The 20,164-nt window shown below is 43.2% G+C and overlaps 1 protein-coding gene across 1 annotated transcript in view; it reads left to right on the forward strand.

Annotated features, from left to right (window-relative positions):
- Positions 1-20,164, forward strand: part of LOC144988789 (zinc finger protein GLI2-like) — a 126,831-nt gene that overhangs the window by 93,121 nt on the left and 13,546 nt on the right. Inside the window, exons 4-6 of the mRNA XM_078939716.1 lie at positions 12,775-12,875; positions 13,851-14,027; positions 15,877-16,078. Of these exons, the coding sequence (XP_078795842.1) occupies positions 12,775-12,875; positions 13,851-14,027; positions 15,877-16,078 (480 nt within the window). The remainder of the gene's footprint in view (positions 1-12,774; positions 12,876-13,850; positions 14,028-15,876; positions 16,079-20,164) is intronic.

The raw sequence follows: 20,164 nt of genomic DNA on the forward strand, positions 1-20,164 counted from the left end.
CGCCTGAGATATGTGAGCCTTAAATGATAAATCCTGGTCAAGTAAAACCCCAAGGTTTCTAACTGTGGAATTGGGGGCTATACTTATGCCATCCAGGGAGACTATCTGATCAGACAGAGCATCTCTGAGGTTTTTAGGACCTAGTATAATGACCTCAGTTTTTTCTGGGTTCAAGAGGAGGTAATTAATTGTCATCCAGGTCTTGATGTCACTGATGCAGGCGTTCAGTTTCTCTATCTGGTCATTCTGGTCAGGCTTCATGGATAAATACAACTGCGTATCGTCGGCATAACAATGAAAATCAATGCTGTGTTTCCTGATTATGTTTCCTAGGGGTAGCATATAAAGCGTAAAAGGATCGGTCCCAAGACTGAGCCCTGTGGGACTCCATAGTTGACTCGAGTGCACTGAGAGGAATGGCCATTTACATTAATGAACTGATACCTATCAGACAGATAGGATTTAAACCACTGGAGAGCAGATCCTCTGATCCCTATGTCCTGCTCTAATCTATGGAGTAAAATACTGTGGTCGATAGTGTCAAAGGCTGCACTGAGGTCCAACAGGACCAGAATAGAAAGTAGTCCCTTTTCTGAGGCCAATAACAAGTCATTAGAGACTCTAACTAGTGCAGTTTCCGTACTGTGGTGGGGTCTAAACCCCGACTGAAAGTCTTCAAAGTGGCAGTTGTCCTGTAGGTGGCAGTAAAGCTGCTTAACTACAACTCTTTCTAGGATTTTAGAAATAAAGGGCAGGTTTGATATCGGTCTATAGTTGGCCAAGATGCTAGGATCCAAACTGGGCTTTTTCAGAAGAGGTTTAACAACTCAACACACATTTTCTCGAAAAAAGTAGGTAAAAAACAGTGAAACTTACCGTGGAAACTTTTAATTTTCCAATTGAACAGCAGCAGACGTCTCAAACGCGTAGAAAAAACTTTTAAATGACACTCTTCCGAAGACTTCTGCTGTGGATCCGTGTTCTTTCCAGCAAATGGTGCGCTGCTCTGTCTCGCTCGTTATTGACGTCAGCCACACCACGTCTTACGCTCCAATCAGAGATGAGCTTATTTGCGCGCTATGAACTTCAAAATTAGCAGACTCAGTGGCAGAGCACAATAAGAGATGTGACAATGATCAATGCCCAAAACAACGCTAAAATAATTTATCTTAGTATATATATAGTATATGTAAGTTTTTTTCCCCCGATTTGGATCGCCTTTCTCACAAAAAGCGGACAATTTTTTACGTGACATATAGTCCGCGTCGCGCAGCACCAGCGCTGCAGTCAAGATTCGGCAATATTTATGTGCTGATCTTTCCGATGGGTTGAATAAAGCATCAGTTCAGAGAGAAAGTTTACCTCTTACCGCTTGTTTTTGTCCAAATGATGAAGCTAAAAGTTGTTTTAAAGCGGCCGGCGCATTGCTACAAAACATTTAAGCTAGCAGACCGGAACTTCTTTGTTCACCGTGTGTTTTTTTTATTTGTTTTATTGAACTTTTCAAAGACAAAATACAAACTCGAGCAGAGGAGGAACACACTAAGAAATACACACTCACTGGGGGGGTGGGGTGAAAAATACTCTCAGATATCATCAACATGAAGTGTTAGAATACTAAGAAAATATAAAAAATAAAACATCAGGAGCCAAATGATAGCACAGGACAGAAACTATAACTAATAACAGCCACAAGGACTGTGCGGTTATCTCTGTGGATTATCATTTTTAATGTACACCCAGCAGCCAATCAGAATCGAGTATTCACCCCGACCATGGCATAACTATAAATATTTTTTTTTTACTAAGTAGGCTTAGTATAACATTACATTTTAAAGACTTAAATAAACTAACATTATGACTTTGTTTCTTTTCGTCCTAGTAACTAAGTAACTGAATACTTTGTTATTTTGGACAGGACTCCATTTATTCCTTTTCTTAACCCATTTAGTCCCTCTCAGAAGTCAGAGGGGTCTGCTGGAGCCCATTCCAGCAATTTATAGGCAGTGCGCAGGGTACACCCAGGATGGGTTGACAGTCCATCCATAGTACCCGGAGAGAACCCACGCAAACACAAGGAGAACATGGACACTCCACACAGAAGGGCCCCCAACCCGGGGATCGAAACAGCGCTAACCATCAAGACACTGTGTCACCCTGCACATACTCAATAAATTAAGTAGGCTAAATGTTTTATGAATAGGCCTAGTAGGCTAAGTATGAGGTGCCGTGTAGGACATTATTCAGAATTAGCATTCACATACACATGTGAAATCTCTCACACACACTAGTGAAATGCTTGTATACATACAACTGAAAATGTATTCATTCACATACACATGTGAAATCTCTCACATACACATGTGAAATCTCTCACATACACATGTGAAATCTCTCACATACACATGTGAAATGCTCTCACACACACTACTGAAAATGCTCTCACACACACTACTGAAAATGCTCTCACACACACTACTGAAATCCTCTCACACACACTACTGAAATCCTCTCACACACACTACTGAAATCCTCTCACATACACATGTGAAATGCTCTCACACACACTACTGAAATCCTCTCACACACACTACTGAAATCCTCTCACACACACTACTGAAATTTTCGACAGAAACGGAAGGCATTTCAGTAGAAACGGAAGTTGGCTGATTATCGCGAGATAATCATTCGTCTGAATCATTCGAAAATGGCAGCCGGTTGCGCAAGGAAAACCACCGAAACGTGTAAGTATATTAAAAAATATCCAGTATCTGTTGTAAAATATATTTGTAAATACTTAAGATGATGTGTTTAATATGTTATATTCCTCAATCAACAACCTAGATTGTTTTGAAGCTCATCAATTTCAGTAATGCTAAAGCTAACGCTAACGCGAATTAGCGCCGAAGGCTAAAAACAAACGCTAGATATTACATCAAAAAGCAGTGACTTCTAACCGTAGTCACAAGTTATTAACACATGTTTTAAATGTGTTCATATATGTAGGGACAGACGAGGATGAGGAAAATCCGATCCATTTGCGGATGGAGAAAGATAGCCTGTTTGTTTTCAAGCTAGCTCGTGCCAGATGGGTAGAGACACACACATGATCAGATTTGACTTCATTTTAATAAACGGTTAATCGTTGTCGTACTGGGTTAAAGGTTTATGTTAAAGACCCAGAAGAGAGAGGAGGAAAGGGCTAGAAGGGAGGAACAGCGACAGGAGAGTCTGTTAAGTTTACTTGAGTTGAAATTATTGTTCTAAAATGTAATGCAGCCATTGTTTTTCCAATTTGTTTAATAAATGTATGAACAAAAATGAATAATTTACATGTATTATTTAAATCTGAGCTATTTTTAACAATCTTAAAAGGATCTTCATATAAATATCAGATGTACATATTTAGAATTTCGTTTTATATGTTAATATTTATTTTTATACATGTTAACAATAATCCTGGTCTTCTAGAGTCATGTGTGTCACAGTTGGAGCTGAAAGGAAAGCAAAGATTTGTCCTTGCAGACGGACGTGACTCTGCTCGTCCTGCATGTTCCTGGTGTTGTCCTGCTGTGGCTCAACATCTGTGGCTAAGCAGTCGCCTTTGCTGATGCACAGAATGTGCAGAATTGAACTGCAGGCAATGATTTTCATTGCAAAGTTTGGTTTTACTTCCAGTGCCCTCAGAAATATTGCTCTCCTCCTCATCTTTATCATGCCAAATGCTCTCTTCACAACAGAGCGTGTTCTGGAGTGGTTCTGGTTGTAACTGCCTCAATGGCATTCCTCATGGGTTCCCTGTAGGGTGTCAGCAGCATGATGGGATGTGCAATGCAGGGATACCCACCATCACCCAAAAGGATCCTTCAGGTGGGTTTGTTTGATTTACATAAATTGGGCTTTTACGTAGAACCCGTGAATCATGGATTGATCCTGGATTCTCAACAAAAATATCTATAAATTTGGCATTAGAGTCACATACAGCATGCATTTTAATGGAATAAAAAAGCTTCCTGTTAAAATAACAAGCTGCATTTTCTTTTAGGGCCTTTATTCTTATGTGGCAGCCATCAATGCTCCTTGTGACCCTTTGGAAGGAGAAAGACCAAGCGAGCTGCTAAAATCCAGAGGCGACTTATGGTAGTTTATTCCCACTGGGAAGCTGGGTGACCCTGCTCATCAGCTGGAGGATGCGGTCTGCCGTCCTGTGGACAACATGGCTCACGGTGGACCGTGTCATGTCAAAGACTCTGGCTACCACACTGTAAGATGTGCCACACGCCAGCCAGAAAAGAAACACCAGGACGTCAGTCTCCTGTGACCCCCCAGAGTGTGAGGAACCCGAAGCTGATGCTTCAGGACCATCGACCCAGATGCTCGATGGTCCTGCGGGTCAACCGAAAATCCAGTCTTGTGTCGGACTGACCGTCAGCGTAAAGGGCCAGGACAGACACCTTTGTGTTGGTAAAGCAGTAGAGACGTGGAAGACCCTGGAAAATGCAACATTAATTATTTCATTGAGGAAATTAAATCACATTTTTTTAATGTTTCTATTTATTTTGATGTCTTACATTTTAGATTATGAAGTATTTATTAATTCTGGAAAATCTCGTGGTTTTTATTTGGCTGGGTTTTTGGATTTTCATTTAAACTTTTAAAAATGAAAGTTTTTGTTTTGTTTTTGTTTAAAACAAGTGATATGGTTTGACTCTGAATAAAAAATTCTAAACTTTGAACTCACAAGTGTTTCATGTAATTGGACTACACAACTCACTTGAAAAAGAATGTTAAACTCTTACCCAGCAGATTGTGTAACCTTGAGCATGATTAGTAACAAAGTTTAAGTTAAAATTTAGGTTTAACTAAAAAAAAAGCTTTAAGTTTAACTCACAAGTTATTCTGTCTGGTCAGGGCATCCAGAGGAAATCTTCTGAGATGTCTGCTTGTCCTTGCCGTCCTGTGATGCTGCATATCTGCTCGTTTTCAGTTTGATCTCACGAAAAACGGTTGAATTATTGCCAGGAACACGGACAGATTCATTTTCAAAGCCATTTTCAGTAAGGTGTAAGAAAACTACAGAAAAAAATGCCTCCTTGCAAGAGCCCGTTAATCGTTCAGCGGCACAAAAACAAAATAAATATTGGCATGAAAAAATAACTTGGGGGTTTATTTATGAACAAATACATTAAATCAACACCAAAGTGTTTGTAATTTAATTATTTATAAATCAGTCACGTTTTCCATGATCAGAACACAGCAGATTCATAAATAGTCTTTGTAAAATGTTCATATTTATTATGTTTTTACTCTGACAAATAAGTGTCATTCTCCGCGTTAAATAGGAGTAGTTCGCCTCCAGACCAGGTGGTAGCGGTAATGCGCCACTTTGTTTCCGTGTCAAGCGCGTTATGAACAACACCCAAAAGAAAAAAGTACTGAGCATTCAGAGAACTATATAGAACTATATAGTTCTGCACTATATAGGGTTTTAGTAGTTAGGGATCAGGGCAGGAATTCGGACACAGGTTCATTTCCACTGAAATGCCTTCAGTCGAGCAACTTCGTTTCTAACAATAAAGTAAAAAAAAAAAACGTTGTTTCTACTGAAATGCCTTCCGTTTCTATTGAAATTTTCACATGTGTATGTGAGAGCATTTTCAGTAGTGTGTGTGAGAGCATTTTCAGTAGTGTGTGTGAGAGCATTTCACATGTGTATGTGAGAGATTTCACATGTGTATGTGAATGAATACATTTTCAGTTGTATGTATACAAGCATTTCACTAGTGTGTGTGAGAGATTTCACATGTGTATGTGAATGCTAATTCTGAATAATGTCCTACACGGCACCTCATAGGCTAAGTACTGCATTAAATTTGAAAAACTAAAAGAAACATGCTGGAGCCCTTGTCACAGGTGTTGGGCGGGATACACCCTGGACAGGTCGCCAGTCTGTTGCAGGGTCGCACAACCAAACACACTCACATCCAGGGCAATTTAGAGTCCCAAGTCAACCTGCCTGCATGTATTTGGAATGTGGGAGGAAGCTGGAGAGAACCCCCGCTAACACGGGGAGAACATGCCAACTCCACACACACAGAAGGGCACTGCCTGACCCGGGAGTTGAACCAGAAATCTGGTTCAACTCCAGGTCAGGCAATGCTAACCACCACGCCACTGTGCCGCCCAACTTTTCATATGAATAAATTTCATTTCTTATACTAACTCTACAATATGCTTTACAAGTAGCCTAAATTATAAAAACAATGGCATTATGATTGTAGCCTAAATTTTTATGTGTAAAGACAGACAAGCAACGTCTCCGGTTCACAATAGATTCGTTGGAAAAAAGTTTTATCATGTTAAAAGTACAGCCTAAACTTGTATAGAGACTTATGTTAGTTGTGTTTTTAAGAACAACTTACTAACACCTTAGTGTTAACACTATTTGCATGTCAAATGAACAAAGTTATTTTGTCATGACTATTACAGTATGTCTTTGTTTTTTATACCAATCTTTGTAGTTTTAACAAATAAATGTCATTATAATCACATATTGTTGTTGTAAATATAACAAAACATTCTCTTTAATAGTTTATAAAGGTTAACTGTGATTTAAACAAAAAATGTATGTTCTTGGATTTACAATACTTTTCTGTAGGACTTTTACAATTTTTTTCTGTAAATCTCACAGTCGTTTCTTACAGTGTGGCCTTAGTAGGTGGGGAGAGAACTGCCGGCTGAAAGTTGGCTATAAGACAACACTAGCACTGTGATTGATCGTTGGCTTGGCCGAGGTCTCTCAGACTGCATGTCAGTTTCACACCAATGTGGGGAAAAGGGAAAGAGCAGGATGTGTGTCGGTACATCGTACCGCATCCTGCTTTCTGTCTCAGAACTTTCAACTTGGCAAACTAAAGACTGTTGTTCATTAGCCGGTCATACCATAGACTCATTATTGGAGCATCATAGTTTTATTATAAATGCATTATAGATCCATGATTACAATCTTAAGGCGCCGTTTATTAAAACTCAATACTAGAGCACATAATTATTGATAGAAGATTCATAACTCCCCAGGAACTTCAAGACAAACATGGAATAAATAATTTCTTGGAATATCAGCAACTTAAATCAATTATTACCAAAAAGTATAAATACAGAGACGATTTTAAGCTACCAGATGTAGTTACCTCTCTGATTAATTTCTCAATGAATAAAACTCTCTCTAAAATATACAAACTCTTATGTAATTTAGATAATAATATTTCCCTTCCAACAACAAGATGGGATGCAGGTTTGAGCATCAGCACAGATGAAAGCTTCTGGTCAGAACTTTGTCTAAACACCTTTAAACTGACAAAAAGTCCAAATCTGCAGCTAATCCATCTCAAAACTCTACACAGAATTTACTACACTGGACAGAGGATGTTCAAGATGGGTCTCAGTAACTCAGACATTTGTCAGCACTGTGACAGTAATCTACCCGACAATTACATGCATGCACTATGGTTCTGCACGCCTGTCCAGGCTCTCTGGCAGCAGGTATGTGCCGATCTATCAGTCTGGCTTAAGGTTTCAATCACAGCTTCACCGTCACTTTGTGTGCTTGGTGACATGAGTGCCATCGATATAGAAGAAGGATTAGTATCTATCATTTTCGTAACTCTTTGTATTGTTAAAAAAAACTATTTTAATGAATTGGAAAACAAGAAAAATATAAATATAAGTCAACACCGAAATCTGCTGCTTGATCATATCAGCTTGGAAAAAATGTCAGCCCAAAGTTCTAGTAACTTTGGAAGAATTCAGTCTCTCTGGTCTCCCATAGCTAACTCCGTGACTTAGGGGGTGGGGGGCCTGGTCGTCGCCGCTCCTTGTCCTTCTGCCGTGGTGGGGGTCGGGGCCTCCGGTGGCCGGCGGGGGGTGGTGGGGACTCCGTTGGTCGGGGGGCCGGGTCCGGTGCCTGGGTGGGGTGGGCTGGGTTAGGGTTAACCCTGACTCACCCACCCGGCTTCCTGGAGTGGGTGGCTGCCTGGAGTGCGGAGCGGGTCTCCCTTGGGGGGTCCTGGCTCGTACCTGGGGTTGGGGCGGGGGGATGCCCGGAACTCCTGGGGGGTGATGGGCTGCTCGTCTGGGGCTGTGGGCGCCCTTCTCCGGTGGGGCCCTGCGTTGGGCTCTCCTGGCTCGGCGGGGGGGCTGCTCTCCTGGTTGGGCTCGGGCGGCGCTCCCTTTCCCCCCGTGCCTCCCTGCTCTCTGGCTCTGGGGGCCTCGCGGCGGTCCTGCTGGCCCTGGCCTGGGTGGCGGACTGGGTCGCCCGGGGGGGCGGTTGTTCCCTGCCTGCTGCCGTGTGGCGTTGGGGATTCCGGCTGCCATTGCTGCTGCGGTGGGGGTCTTGGTGTGGGGATGGCTGGGCACTCTCCTTCCTTCTTTTCACATTCCACATTCCAAAAAAAAAAAAACAAAAAAAAAAAACTCAAAACAGTAAAACGGATAAAACAAATAGTTAAAACAAACAGATATGCTAATTTTAAGAAGGATTTATTATTTATAATAATAATAATAAAATAATAATAATACATTTTATTTATAAGGCGCCTTTCTGGGCACTCAAGGTCGCCGCACAGCATGTATACAGTATAAAATACAATAAACACTTAAAACAACAACAACAATTTAAATAAATACAAAATTAAATAAAAAATATATAAAAACGTGAAAAGGTTAATGTTAAAGTGAATAGGCCATTTGGAAAAGATGAGTTTTTAGCTTTGATTTGAAATGTGGGAGTGTGTCAGTGTTGCGGAGGTCAGGGGGGAGTGAGTTCCAAAGCTGGGGAGCAGAGCAACTGAACGCCCGGTTCCCCATGGTGACAAGACGGGCAGAAGGGACAGAAAACTGGATAGAAGAAGAGGAGTGGAGGGAGCGAGCAGGTATGGAGACATGAAGGAGGTCAGAGAGATATGGAGGTGCAAGGTTGTGAAAGGCTTTGAATGTGTAGAGCAAGATTTTGTATTGAATGCGGAATGGGATGGGTAGCCAGTGAAGCTGTTGAAGGATAGGTGTGATATGGTTGATGGAGGGAGTTCGTGTGATGATACGAGCAGCTGAATTCTGAACCATTTGAAGTTTATGGAGGGTTTTTTGTGGGAGACCAAATAGAAGAGAGTTACAATAGTCCAGGCGGGAAGTAACAAGACTATGTACCAGTACAGCAGTGGACTGAGTAGTGAGGGAGGGACGTAGACGTTGGATGTTGCGTAGATGGAAGTAGGCTGATCTGGTGACGCTGTTTATCTGAGAAGTGAAAGAGAGACTACTGTCGAGGATGACACCCAAACTCTTTACCTGAGGGGAGGGAGAGATGGTGGAGCCGTCAATGGAAAGAGAGAAATGGTTGGTCTTGCTCAGGGTGGATTTGGTGCCTATCAGAAGAAGTTCAGTTTTATTGCTATTGAGTTTTAAAAAGTTTGAGGTGAACCAGGATTTGACTTCATTGATGCAGTCAACCAGTGCTAATGGAGGCAGTGTGGAGTTGGGTTGGCTGGAAAGATATAGCTGGGTGTCATCCGCATAGCAATGAAAATGGATTTGGTGTTTTTGGAAAATATGACCAAGCGGGAGAAGGTAGATAATAAAGAGGAGTGGACCGAGCACAGAACCCTGAGGGACACCAGTTGTGATGGGGACAGAATGAGAAGTGAAAGATTTCAATTGGATAAACTGAGTACGGTCAGACAGGTAGGAATGAAACCAGGAGAGGACGGTGCCAGAGATGCCAATGGAAGAGAGTCTGTTCAGGAGGATAGAATGAGAAATGGTGTCAAAAGCTGAACTGAGATCAAGTAAAAGAAGGATGGATAATAAACCACAGTCAGCAGAGAGGAGAAGGTCATTAGTAATTTTTAGAAGAGCAGTTTCAGTACTATGAAGGGGACGGAAGGCAGATTGGAAAAGTTCATACAGATTATTGGAGGACAGATGAGCATGAAGCTGAGGAGATACTGTTTTCTCAAGAATTTTTGAAATGAATGGAAGGTTGGAAATGGGACGGTAATTATTGAGGTCTGTGGGATCTGCACCCAGTTTTTTAAGTATGGGAGTGACAGCAGCAGTTTTCAATGCAGGAGGAACGATTCCAGAGGAGAGGGAAGCATGGATTATGTTGGTGATGAGAGGACAAAGAGAGGGAGCTGTAGCTTTAACAAGGATGATGGGCAGTGGGTCAAGCTGGCATGTGGAAGGTTTGGATTTTTTAATTAATGTAGAGATTTGACTAACTGTGGGTAGGGTAAATGAAGAAAACGAATCATCAGACGTAAAAGATGGAATGGAAGATAGAAATGGAGCAGAGTAGGGGGTGAGCTGTTGATGGATAAGGTGAATTCTTGTGGTGAAAAATGAAGCCAAGGTGTTGCAGAAATCAGTTGAATAGAGATGTGATGGAAGGGAGTCAGGAGGTTTGATGATGTTAGAGATGAGGGAGAAAAGAATCTTTGAATTTTCTTTATTTGAATTGATGAGATTGGAGTAGTAAGCAGATTTGGTTTTAGAGATGCACTCTTTATAGTGGAGAATGTGCTGTGTGTACATGTCTTTATGGATACTTAGTCCGGTTTTGGTGTAGAGTCTTTCAAGTTGGCGGCCTTTTGCTTTTAACTGTCTTAGAGAGGGGGTGTACCAGGGTGCAGTATAGGTGAATGAGACAGATCTGGATTTTAGTGGAGCAAATGTGTTGAGGATGTGGTGCAGGTGTGTGTTGTAGTGTGAAACAAGTTGATCTGGATCTGTAAAACTGTCTGTATTTGGGAGTTCACTGATCAGGGCAGATAAATTCTCCAAGTTGATATCCTTAGCATTACGGAAGGTAATATTGCGTGAAGGCTTGTGTTTGGAAAGAAACAAATTGACATTAAATGTCACAAGCATATGGTCGGAAAACGGGATGAAGTTTGATTTACAGTCCAGGGGCATGATACCTGAGCAGCAGATTAAGTCCAGAATGTGTCCTTTTGAGTGAGTGGGAAAATCAACAAATTGTTGAAAACCAAAACTGTCCAAACAGGATAGGAAATCATTAGTAAGTGAATTGTTAACATTATCCAGGTGAATATTTAGGTCTCCTAGTAATAAAACATTTGGTGAAAGAGCAGAGATATATGTTAGAAAAGTTGAGAAGTCTGACATGAAATCCTTGTTTGGTTTTGGTGGTCTGTAAATAGTGGCAATGACGGTCGGGGTGGATCCAGAAAGCTGACATACAGTGGCCTCAAATGACTGGAAGGTAGGAACTGTTAAAGGAGCTGCTCTCAAACACTCACGGAAAATTAATGCAAGACCACCTCCACGACCAGTGACACGTGGTTGGGAGAAATAAACAAACCCTGTTGGAGTGGCGTCGTTCAGATCCATGAAGACATTCTTCTGCTGCCACGTTTCAGTCAGGCATAAAAAGTCTAATTTACCGTCCACCACCAAATCCTGGATGAGATGGCCTTTTTTGGTGAGAGAGCGGGTGTTCAGTAGACCAAAGTTTACTTTTGAGCTGCTGCCGGTGGTTGTGTTCGACGTTCTTGGGACTCGCACCACGACCCGTTCAGCCCGGCGACCCGTGTTTCTCTTTAAGGTGCGAGTAGTGGACCAAAAAGAAGGGATGGAGCTGGAGTTGTCATATTGAAAGTTCCGATGACTGCCCCGATGAATAGGTCTAGGGCGGGAAATGTAGGGAAGATCCAGTCGCTGGAGGAAAGCAGGTGCATTATGTAGGGGTATATGGAGCTTAGCCTCGGAGGCAGGGTGCTGGAACAGGGCTTTCACTGGGTGGCGAGCAACCCACAGGATGAACCAAAGGAGTACCAGCCACACACAGTTAATCCACATCGCTGTTTAAACTGGTTGCCACTCAAAAGTAAGCAGTGCAGGCCGGGTTGGTGCTAGAGGTTAGCAGTGCTGGGCACAATCTTGTCGACAGCTCTATGCTGATAGGCAGGAGATGCCTCCTGAAAAGTGAAGTGGACTGAAGCAGCAGCAGGTTAGCAGAGCAGCAGGCCTCACACGAGGAGTGGAACCAGATTATTATTACACTAGACATATTGTAAGACACCTGAATGTTTTTTCTTCGTTGTTACTTGCTTATCAGCAGATTAAAAGAAGAATTTTTCCAGATTTTCTTTTGTTATAGTCAATCATTCATTAAACCAAAACAAAACAGTGACCCAAAATTTTAGGGTTAATGTGTTTTACTGCATGAGGCAGATGGTGGTCACACCAGATACTGATTAGTGTTTGGAGTCCTCAGACCCCCGCCAATAAAACCAAAGAGATTTCAGAGTGGCCTTCAATGTTGTGCTCAGTCTAAGGCACACCTGTGCAATAATCCTGCTGTCTCATCAGCATCCTGATATGGCACATCTGTGAGGTGGGATAGATCATCTAAGCAAAGTAGAAGTGCCGACTGTCACACATTTATACAGTATTATGGACAATATTTGAAAGAAATTGTTATTTTGTGGAAAAGGTTTCAGATCTTTGAGTTCATCTCATGATGAATGGGAGCAAAAACTAAAGTGTTGTGTGTCCATTTTCAATGCATAAAAAGCTTGTAGAACTTGAACTGACGGCGCCGCCCAGCAAGGCTTGTCAGCGGTTTCAGGAAGACATTGAACTGGGGGGGCATTCATTTCTGTTAGTTCTGGTTAAAATTAAGACTTTGCAGCATGATCATTTAGCAAACAGACTTTATCTTCATCTCCCTCTGTTTTCTCCTCTTCTTCACAGATCCTATGTGGGGCCACACGTGGAGCATTATCTGCGCTCGGTTCATAGTAGCCCCACCCTCTCCGTGATCTCAGCTGCACGAGGACTCAGTCCAGCGGATGGTGAGACCCTCAGAGGAACACACATAGGAATCTGAACATTTACACTCAGTAGATCCAAAAGCATGGATGAGCAGCACACGTCTGCTGTCAAGAGGAGCAGCAGAGTCTGAATGACGGCAGCTTTTACCGTCGTGGCACAGCAGCAGGAGAAAGCTGTCGGCTCCTAGTGGGAGGGGTTTTATGGCAGCAGGGGGTCACAGTGAAAGAATTCCCTTGCTTCTCTTACTTTTTTCTTTGAATATACTATTTTTTTCCAGAATGTAAAACACAACAATGCACTTTTTTTATACGACCATCTTCAGTATTTATTTATATATGTAGGAATATCTTGACTTATCTTACGTTTTTATATATGAAAAAAAAACGCCCCCCCCCCCCCCCCCCCCCCCCCCCGCGGGTGGTTGCTCCTCCAAGCTGGGGTCCTCTACCAGAGGCCTGGGAGCTTGAGGGTCCTGCAGTATCTTAGCTGTTCCTGTTCTTTTCTGGACTGAGAGGTCTGAGGTCTTTCCAGGTATCTGTTGTAGCCCCTCCTCCAGCTTGGGGGTTACTGCCCCGAGTGCTCCAATTACCAAAGGCACCACTTTCCAGGCTTTCTCAAGTTCTTCTGTAAAGATCTGTTAATAATACCGGATGAAACAAATCAATGAACATCCACTTTGAGAAGGCAACGACCACGACTTGGTTCCTCTGTTTCCTGGTTGGTCAGCTGCAGTGACAACCTTATTTCTTCAGTTTTGTTGTCTTGGTGTTGCACTTACATATTCCTTTAAAGGAAGTTTTAGGACTTAGGCCAGGGTCAGCAAAAGCATGACAGACAACGCCATCAGCTCCTAAACTTCCACATGGACATAAGGGTAACGCTTTCTGGGGTGTTGTGGGTCACTTCGATGATGTGGATGAAGCAGCCTCTGTGTTTTGAAGCTAAAGCAGATGTCAGACTGCAGGATCTGAACTGTTGTCTTCTTCCTGCTGCAGTGACCCATGAACACTTGAAGGACCGGGGCCTGTTCAGTTTACCCCCTTTACCCCCGGGGCTTAACCCTGCAGATTACCATCACCTGATGGCCAACAACCAGAGAAGACCATGTGGCGACCTGCTGATGCAGAATGGTGTGGCGGCCCATCTCCCAGGGTACATCAGCCCTATGGATGGTAAGCAGGTCAATGGCAGCAACCGGGGGGGGGGCAAAAAAGTAAATCTGAAGCTCTGATCTTTATAGCTTGGTTTTCATTTTCATGCACGGCTTCCTCTCATTAAAGCTAACAGTTGGAGTCATCAAAGGTCACAAAAACCCAGAGAGGCTGCAGGAGAAATGGTGACGAAGGAAAAAGGTCTTCAACCTCCTGGTGTATTAGGAGGAAAAGTCAAAACATCGTCCCGTTAATGTCTGACATAGACTAACGTTCCACCTCAACATGTGATGATGGAACATGCCGCCATGATCGCATAGATCATACATAAAATAACGTTTTCAAGTTTCCAGTCTGTGTCTGCAGCTGAGGAGCCTTCAAAGAGAAACTTGATGGATGTAACCCTTGTGCTATACTAAGCACTTTAACATTGGGAGTTGGGTCATCTAGACCCACTAGACAGTGCTCTGAACCTTTGTTCTTCAATGATTTGTGATCTTCACTGGTGTCCATGGATTACATGAAATCTTTCCACCTTTATCCACCTTTGTCATGGTAGGAGGAACACCTCAATGGAACGTCAGTTAGCTGGAAAAATGTTACTGAATCAGAAGTGACGGAAATCTGCACTAAAAGACTGGAGGACGAGGTTTCCAGGGTCCACTCATAAACCTGCTGTTTGGCGATTTTCTTTAAAAATGGTTTTCTGAAAAATTAAGGTTCTGAAAACTGTTCGTTGTTTTTCCACAAACCCTTCAAACGTCAGATTTTGTACTTCTTCTGAACAAAAGAGGACATTATGTTCAGGATCCAGGTTTCTTCTTGGTGGAAAGATGATCAAAAATCCATTTTTCAACAAAAATCTGTTTTTCTGCTTTTTTCCGTTGAGCTTTGGAGAACACCACAGCACTAAGACGGGACGGGGTCCACCATCCGTACACCCCCGCATGAACGCCAGCGATGCTTTCACTGCCTCTGGTTCAGCAGGAGAAACATGGAAATGAAGAAATTTTCCCCAACAAAACATTTCAGCCAAAATAAATGTCTGCCGCCTCCAGGAAAAGAGACATGGATCCGTACGCGGTGACAGGAAGCAGGGCGTGGAGTGTTAACTCCTCTAGACTGTTGGTTCATGACCACGCTGGCAGCTTCAGGAAGAGATCACCGGCCTGTGGGGGCGCGCCTCAGTCAGGAGTCAACAAATAAATAAAGTTTCACCAAAAAACTGTCACATTTGAAACATTTAAAACAATAAAAAGGAGCAGACAGCGAAGAAAATACATTTTCAAGAAGTGTAAAGGTCAAATGCTGAATTCAGGTTTCAATTCAAAACAAGTGACTAAATTATTCAGGGGTGCAAAATATTGAGTCAGAAAAGCAAATACAGAATTCTCAGTGTGTCTAAAACAGCTGAACCGTCAAAGTTTCTGCGGTAGTTTTGGAAAAAGGCTGACTTTCTGGTTGTTTTTGGAAACACATCATTTTGCAATAAATCTGGCAATCAAAAGGTGCCAAAAGTGGAATAACTATCCCTGAATATGCAAAGCAGTTTTTGTGCCACAAAAAAACCTAGTTTGAAAAGAATTTCTAAACTTTCTGTGGTAACATGATCATTTTGCTAAAAACGTCAGTCGGACTTTTAAAAAATCACCAAATTCACCTGGACAGGACATTTTGGGCGTGGCTGCAGTGCTGGTGGCCATATTTAATGCATGGTTGTTGAAATGAGTTGCAGTTGCTTCACGGACAGCCTGACCTGAGAAGACCAACCCAACTTTTCATCCCCAACAAAGTGGGGTTTAAAGTACATGTGTGTAAAGAATCCTGCATCAGCGTAAAGACTCCGTCTGTCCTTGTCTTTTGTGTCCAGCGTCACGCTTTTCCAGTCCAAGGCTGACCCCCCGACTGAACCGGAAGAGAGTTCTGTCCGTCTCCCCTCTGTCTGACGGCAGCATCGACCTGCAGACCATGATCCGAACCTCGCCCAGCTCTCTAGTGGCCTACATCAACAACTCCCGCTCCAGCTCAGCCGCCAGCAGCTCTTACGGACACCTGTCTGTGGGCGGGATCAGGTACCTCATGACGTCATTTGTCTGAATCTGTGAGGAAATCAGGTCTGCCAACCTGATTGCTCAGATGAACTTCAGGCAAACTTTGCAGGAAGCTGAATTTGTAGCTTTATTTGGGGGATTTAACCCCCCCCCAATCCAACCCTTCAGAGTTGAACTGGGTCGTCTGTCGTGTCTTCAATGGTACCTAAGAGTAGACTGATCAAAAATGTTTGGATTGGATAGTCCCAAAAAAGACAAGCCAAAATGTTCAGCCATGAACACCATGTCTCACGTTGATCCGCTATGTCCCACCAAGAATAATAATAATAATAATAATAATAATAATAATAATAATAATAATAATAATAATAATAATAATACATTTTATTTATATGGCGCCTTTCTGGGCACTCAAGGTCGCCTCACAGTACAAAGTATGTAAAAATATAAACATTCAACGGTAAAATTACAGAACACAAAATAAGTTAACAGTTAAAAACAGCAATTTTAATATTTTGAGCTAAAAGCATGACGGAAAAGGTGAGTTTTGATCAGAGGGGAGGGAGTTCCAGAGTTGTGGGGCAGAGCTGCTCTACCCCCCATGGTAACTAGTTGTGTTCGTGGAACAGCCAGTCGAAGGGAGGAAGAGGATCTGAGGGAGCGAGTGGGAGGAGCAACTGTTAGGAGCTCTGAGAGAAACGGAGGGGCAAGGTTGTGGAGGGCTTTAAAGGTTATGATGAGGATTTTGTAGGTGATCCGGGAGGTACTGGTAACCAATGAAGCTGCTGTTAGACGGGTGTAATGTGGTGAATGGAGGGTGTTTGGGTTATTATTCTAGCAGCTGAGTTTTGAACCAGTTGAAGCTTATGGAGGTTTTTTTGTGGAAGTACAGACAGAAGGGAGTCGCAGTAGTCGATACGGGAGGTGACGAGACTGTGGACTAGGATATACGTAGAGTGAGGAGTGAGAGCGGGACGGAGACGACGAATGTTACGCATATGGAAGTAAGCAGAGCGAGTGATGTTACTGATGTGGGCAGTGAATGAAAGAGTGCTGTCAAGGAGGACACCCAGACTCTCAACCTGAGGGGAGGGAAATATGGAGGAATTGTGGAAGGAGAGAGAGAAATGATCAACTTTGCTAAGAGTGGATTTAGTGCCAACAACGAGGAGTTCAGTCTTATTGCAATTTATGTACCAGGATTTGACTCCAGAAAGACAATTGGAGAGAGAAGAAGGTGGAAAAGTAGAGCCAGGTTTGGAGGAGATATAGAGCTGGGTGTCGTCGGCATAGCAGTGAAAATCTATGTTGTATTTCCGAAAAATGTTGCCGAGGGGGAGGAGGTAGATGATGAAGAGAAGGGGCCCCAGGACAGAGCCCTGGGGCACACCTGTGTTGATTGGTGTGATGGGAGAGGTGAATGATTTTAACCAGATGAACTGGGTGCGACCTGAGAGATATGAATGGAACCAGCTAAGGGGTCGGTTGGTGATGCCAATATTGGAAAGTCTATCCAGAAGGATGGTGTCAAGATAGTGTCAAACACCGCACTTAGATCTAGCAGGAGGAGGATGGAGACTGAACCAGCATCTGCTGCAATGAGGAGGTCATTAGTGATCTTGAGGAGGGCTGTTTCTGTGCTGTGGAGGGGACGGAAACCAGATTGGAGCTGTTCGTATAAACTATTGCCGGAGAGATGAGCATGGAGTTGAGCAGCTCCATTTTTTTCAAGAATTTTGGAGATGAATGAAACCTTTGATATTGGGCAGAAGTTGTTGAGATTGGAGGGGTCGGAACCAAGCTTTTTTAGTATGGGGGTGACTACTGCTGATTTGAGAGCAGTGGGAACTGTTCCGGTCTTGAGGGAGGCGTGAATGATGCTGGTGATCAGTGGGGACAGAGTGGGGTGAGTAGCCTTGACCAAAGCAGTGGGTATTGGATCAAGCTGGCAGGAAGAGGTGTTGGATCTTTGGATGAGTTCACTGATTTCATCAACTGATGGGAGGTTTAAAGCAGAAAACAAATGAAGTGGGGGAATTAAAGCAGCAGGGATTGAATTTGGACTTGAAGATGGCTTAAGTTGCTGATGGATCTGCTCAATTTTTGTTGTGAAAAATGATGCCAAGGAGTTACAAAAATCTGAGGAGTACAAGTGGGGGGGGGGGGGTGCATTTGGACATGTTGTTGTTTTTGAGAGAGGTGAAAAAAGAGCTCTTGTGTTACCTACTGAAGAGTTTACTGGACCAGAGAAATAAGTGATTTTTGCCTCAGAAATACAATCATTGTAATGAGAAAGATGTGTAGTGTACATTTGCTTATGGACAGCAAGACCACTTTTTTTGAATAATATTTCCAGTTGCCGTCCTTTGGCTTTCAGCTGTCTGAGATTGGGAGTGAACCAGGGTGCAGAAGTGGTGAAAGTAATGGACCTGAATTTAAGTGGAGCAAGATTGTCCAGGAGATTTTGGAGGTTGGCATTGTAATGTGAAAGTAGTTCGTCAGGAGTGGAATGACTGTCAGTGGGGGGAAGGCTGTTGATGAGTGAAGAAAAATTGTCCAGGTTGATGTCCTTAATCTTACGGAAGGTTATAGTACGGGGAAGGTTGGTTTTGGAGAGAGAGAGGTTGACCTTAAAAGAAAACAGCATATGGTCTGAAAAAGGGAAAATATCTGGTTTACAGTCCAGAGGGTGAACACCTGAGAAGCAAATAAGGTCAAGAACATGTCCATTCTTATGGGTGGGGAAGTTGATGTGCTGATGAAGATCAAAGCTGTCCAGACAGGATGTAAAATCTTTGGTGAGGGTGTTGCTGACATTGTTCATGTGAATATTAAAATCACCTAAGATTAATAGGTTGGATGATAGCTTGGAGAGATGAGTCAGAAGGTCAGAAAAGTCAGCAATAAAATCCTTATTTGGTTTTGGGGGTCGGTAGACAGTTGCAACGATAGTTGGCGTTGGTCCAGATAGCTGACATGCTGTACCCTCGAATGATTGATAGGCAGGTACAGTCACGGGCGTGAGCCTCCAGTTCTCACGGTGGATCATAGCGAGTCCCCCCCGCGCCCGGTGAGCAATGTAAACGAACCCCGGAGGTGTCGCGTCGTTCAGAGCGGTGACGTCATTCGGCTGCTGCCAAGTCTCTGTTAGACACATGAAGTCCAACTTTCGGTCGATGAGGAGATCTTGGACGAGATGCCCCTTGCTCGTGAGCGAGCGGATGTTTAGGAGACCGAAGTTGGCTGTCGTGCTGGAGAGGTTAGCAGCAGCAATGTCGTTAGCTACACGGGCCAGGTGAGCCAGCGCGCCAGGGTCAGCGCGGCGTCGGGAGTTCCTCGGCGGACGTCGGGTAGAAGACCAGAAAGATCTGATGGAGTTGGAGGCAGGGCAAGGCAAGGCAAGGCAAGTTTATTTGTATAGCACAATTCGTACACAAAGTAATTCAAGGTGCTTCACAAAACAGAAAAATGCATTAAAATCACAATACATCATAGAAATAATCAACGTAAAATTTACTTTAAAAGAAAAGAAAAAATTTGAAAATTGATTTAAAAATAAAGGAAGGAAAGGAAAAAAAAGTGCAGATAGGACCTTTCAGTCATATACACGGCTAAACAGAAATGTTTTAAGTCTAGATTTGAACATGAACACAGAAGACGCCTGTCTTACGACTTCAGGGAGGCTGTTCCAGATTTCAGCTGCAGAATATTGAAACGCTGATTCCCCTTGTTTAGTTCTGACTCTGGGAATCAACAGGAGGCCGGCCCCTGAGGTCCTCAGAGTACGAGATGGTTCATATGGCACTAACATGTCAGAGATGTACTTTGGTGCTCGGCCATGGAGAGACTTGTACACAAGCAGAGCTGCTTTGAAGTCTATTCTTTGAGGTACAGGGAGCCAGTGCAGAGACCTGAGCACAGGACTAATGTGATCATACTTCCTGGTTCTGGTCAGGACTCGAGCAGCAGCATTCTGGATGTACTGAAGCTGTTTTACAGCTCGTTTGGAGAGGCCGGTGAGCAGGCCGTCACAGTAGTCTAACCTACTGGAGACAAATGCATGAATAAGTATCTCCAGGTCTGGCTTTGACACTATGTTTTTGATTT

The sequence above is a fragment of the Oryzias latipes genome, chromosome 21 (genome assembly GCF_053564925.1).
Source record: "Oryzias latipes strain Hd-rR chromosome 21, Olatipes_Hd-rR_3.1".
NCBI classification, from domain to species: Eukaryota; Metazoa; Chordata; class Actinopteri; order Beloniformes; family Adrianichthyidae; genus Oryzias; species Oryzias latipes.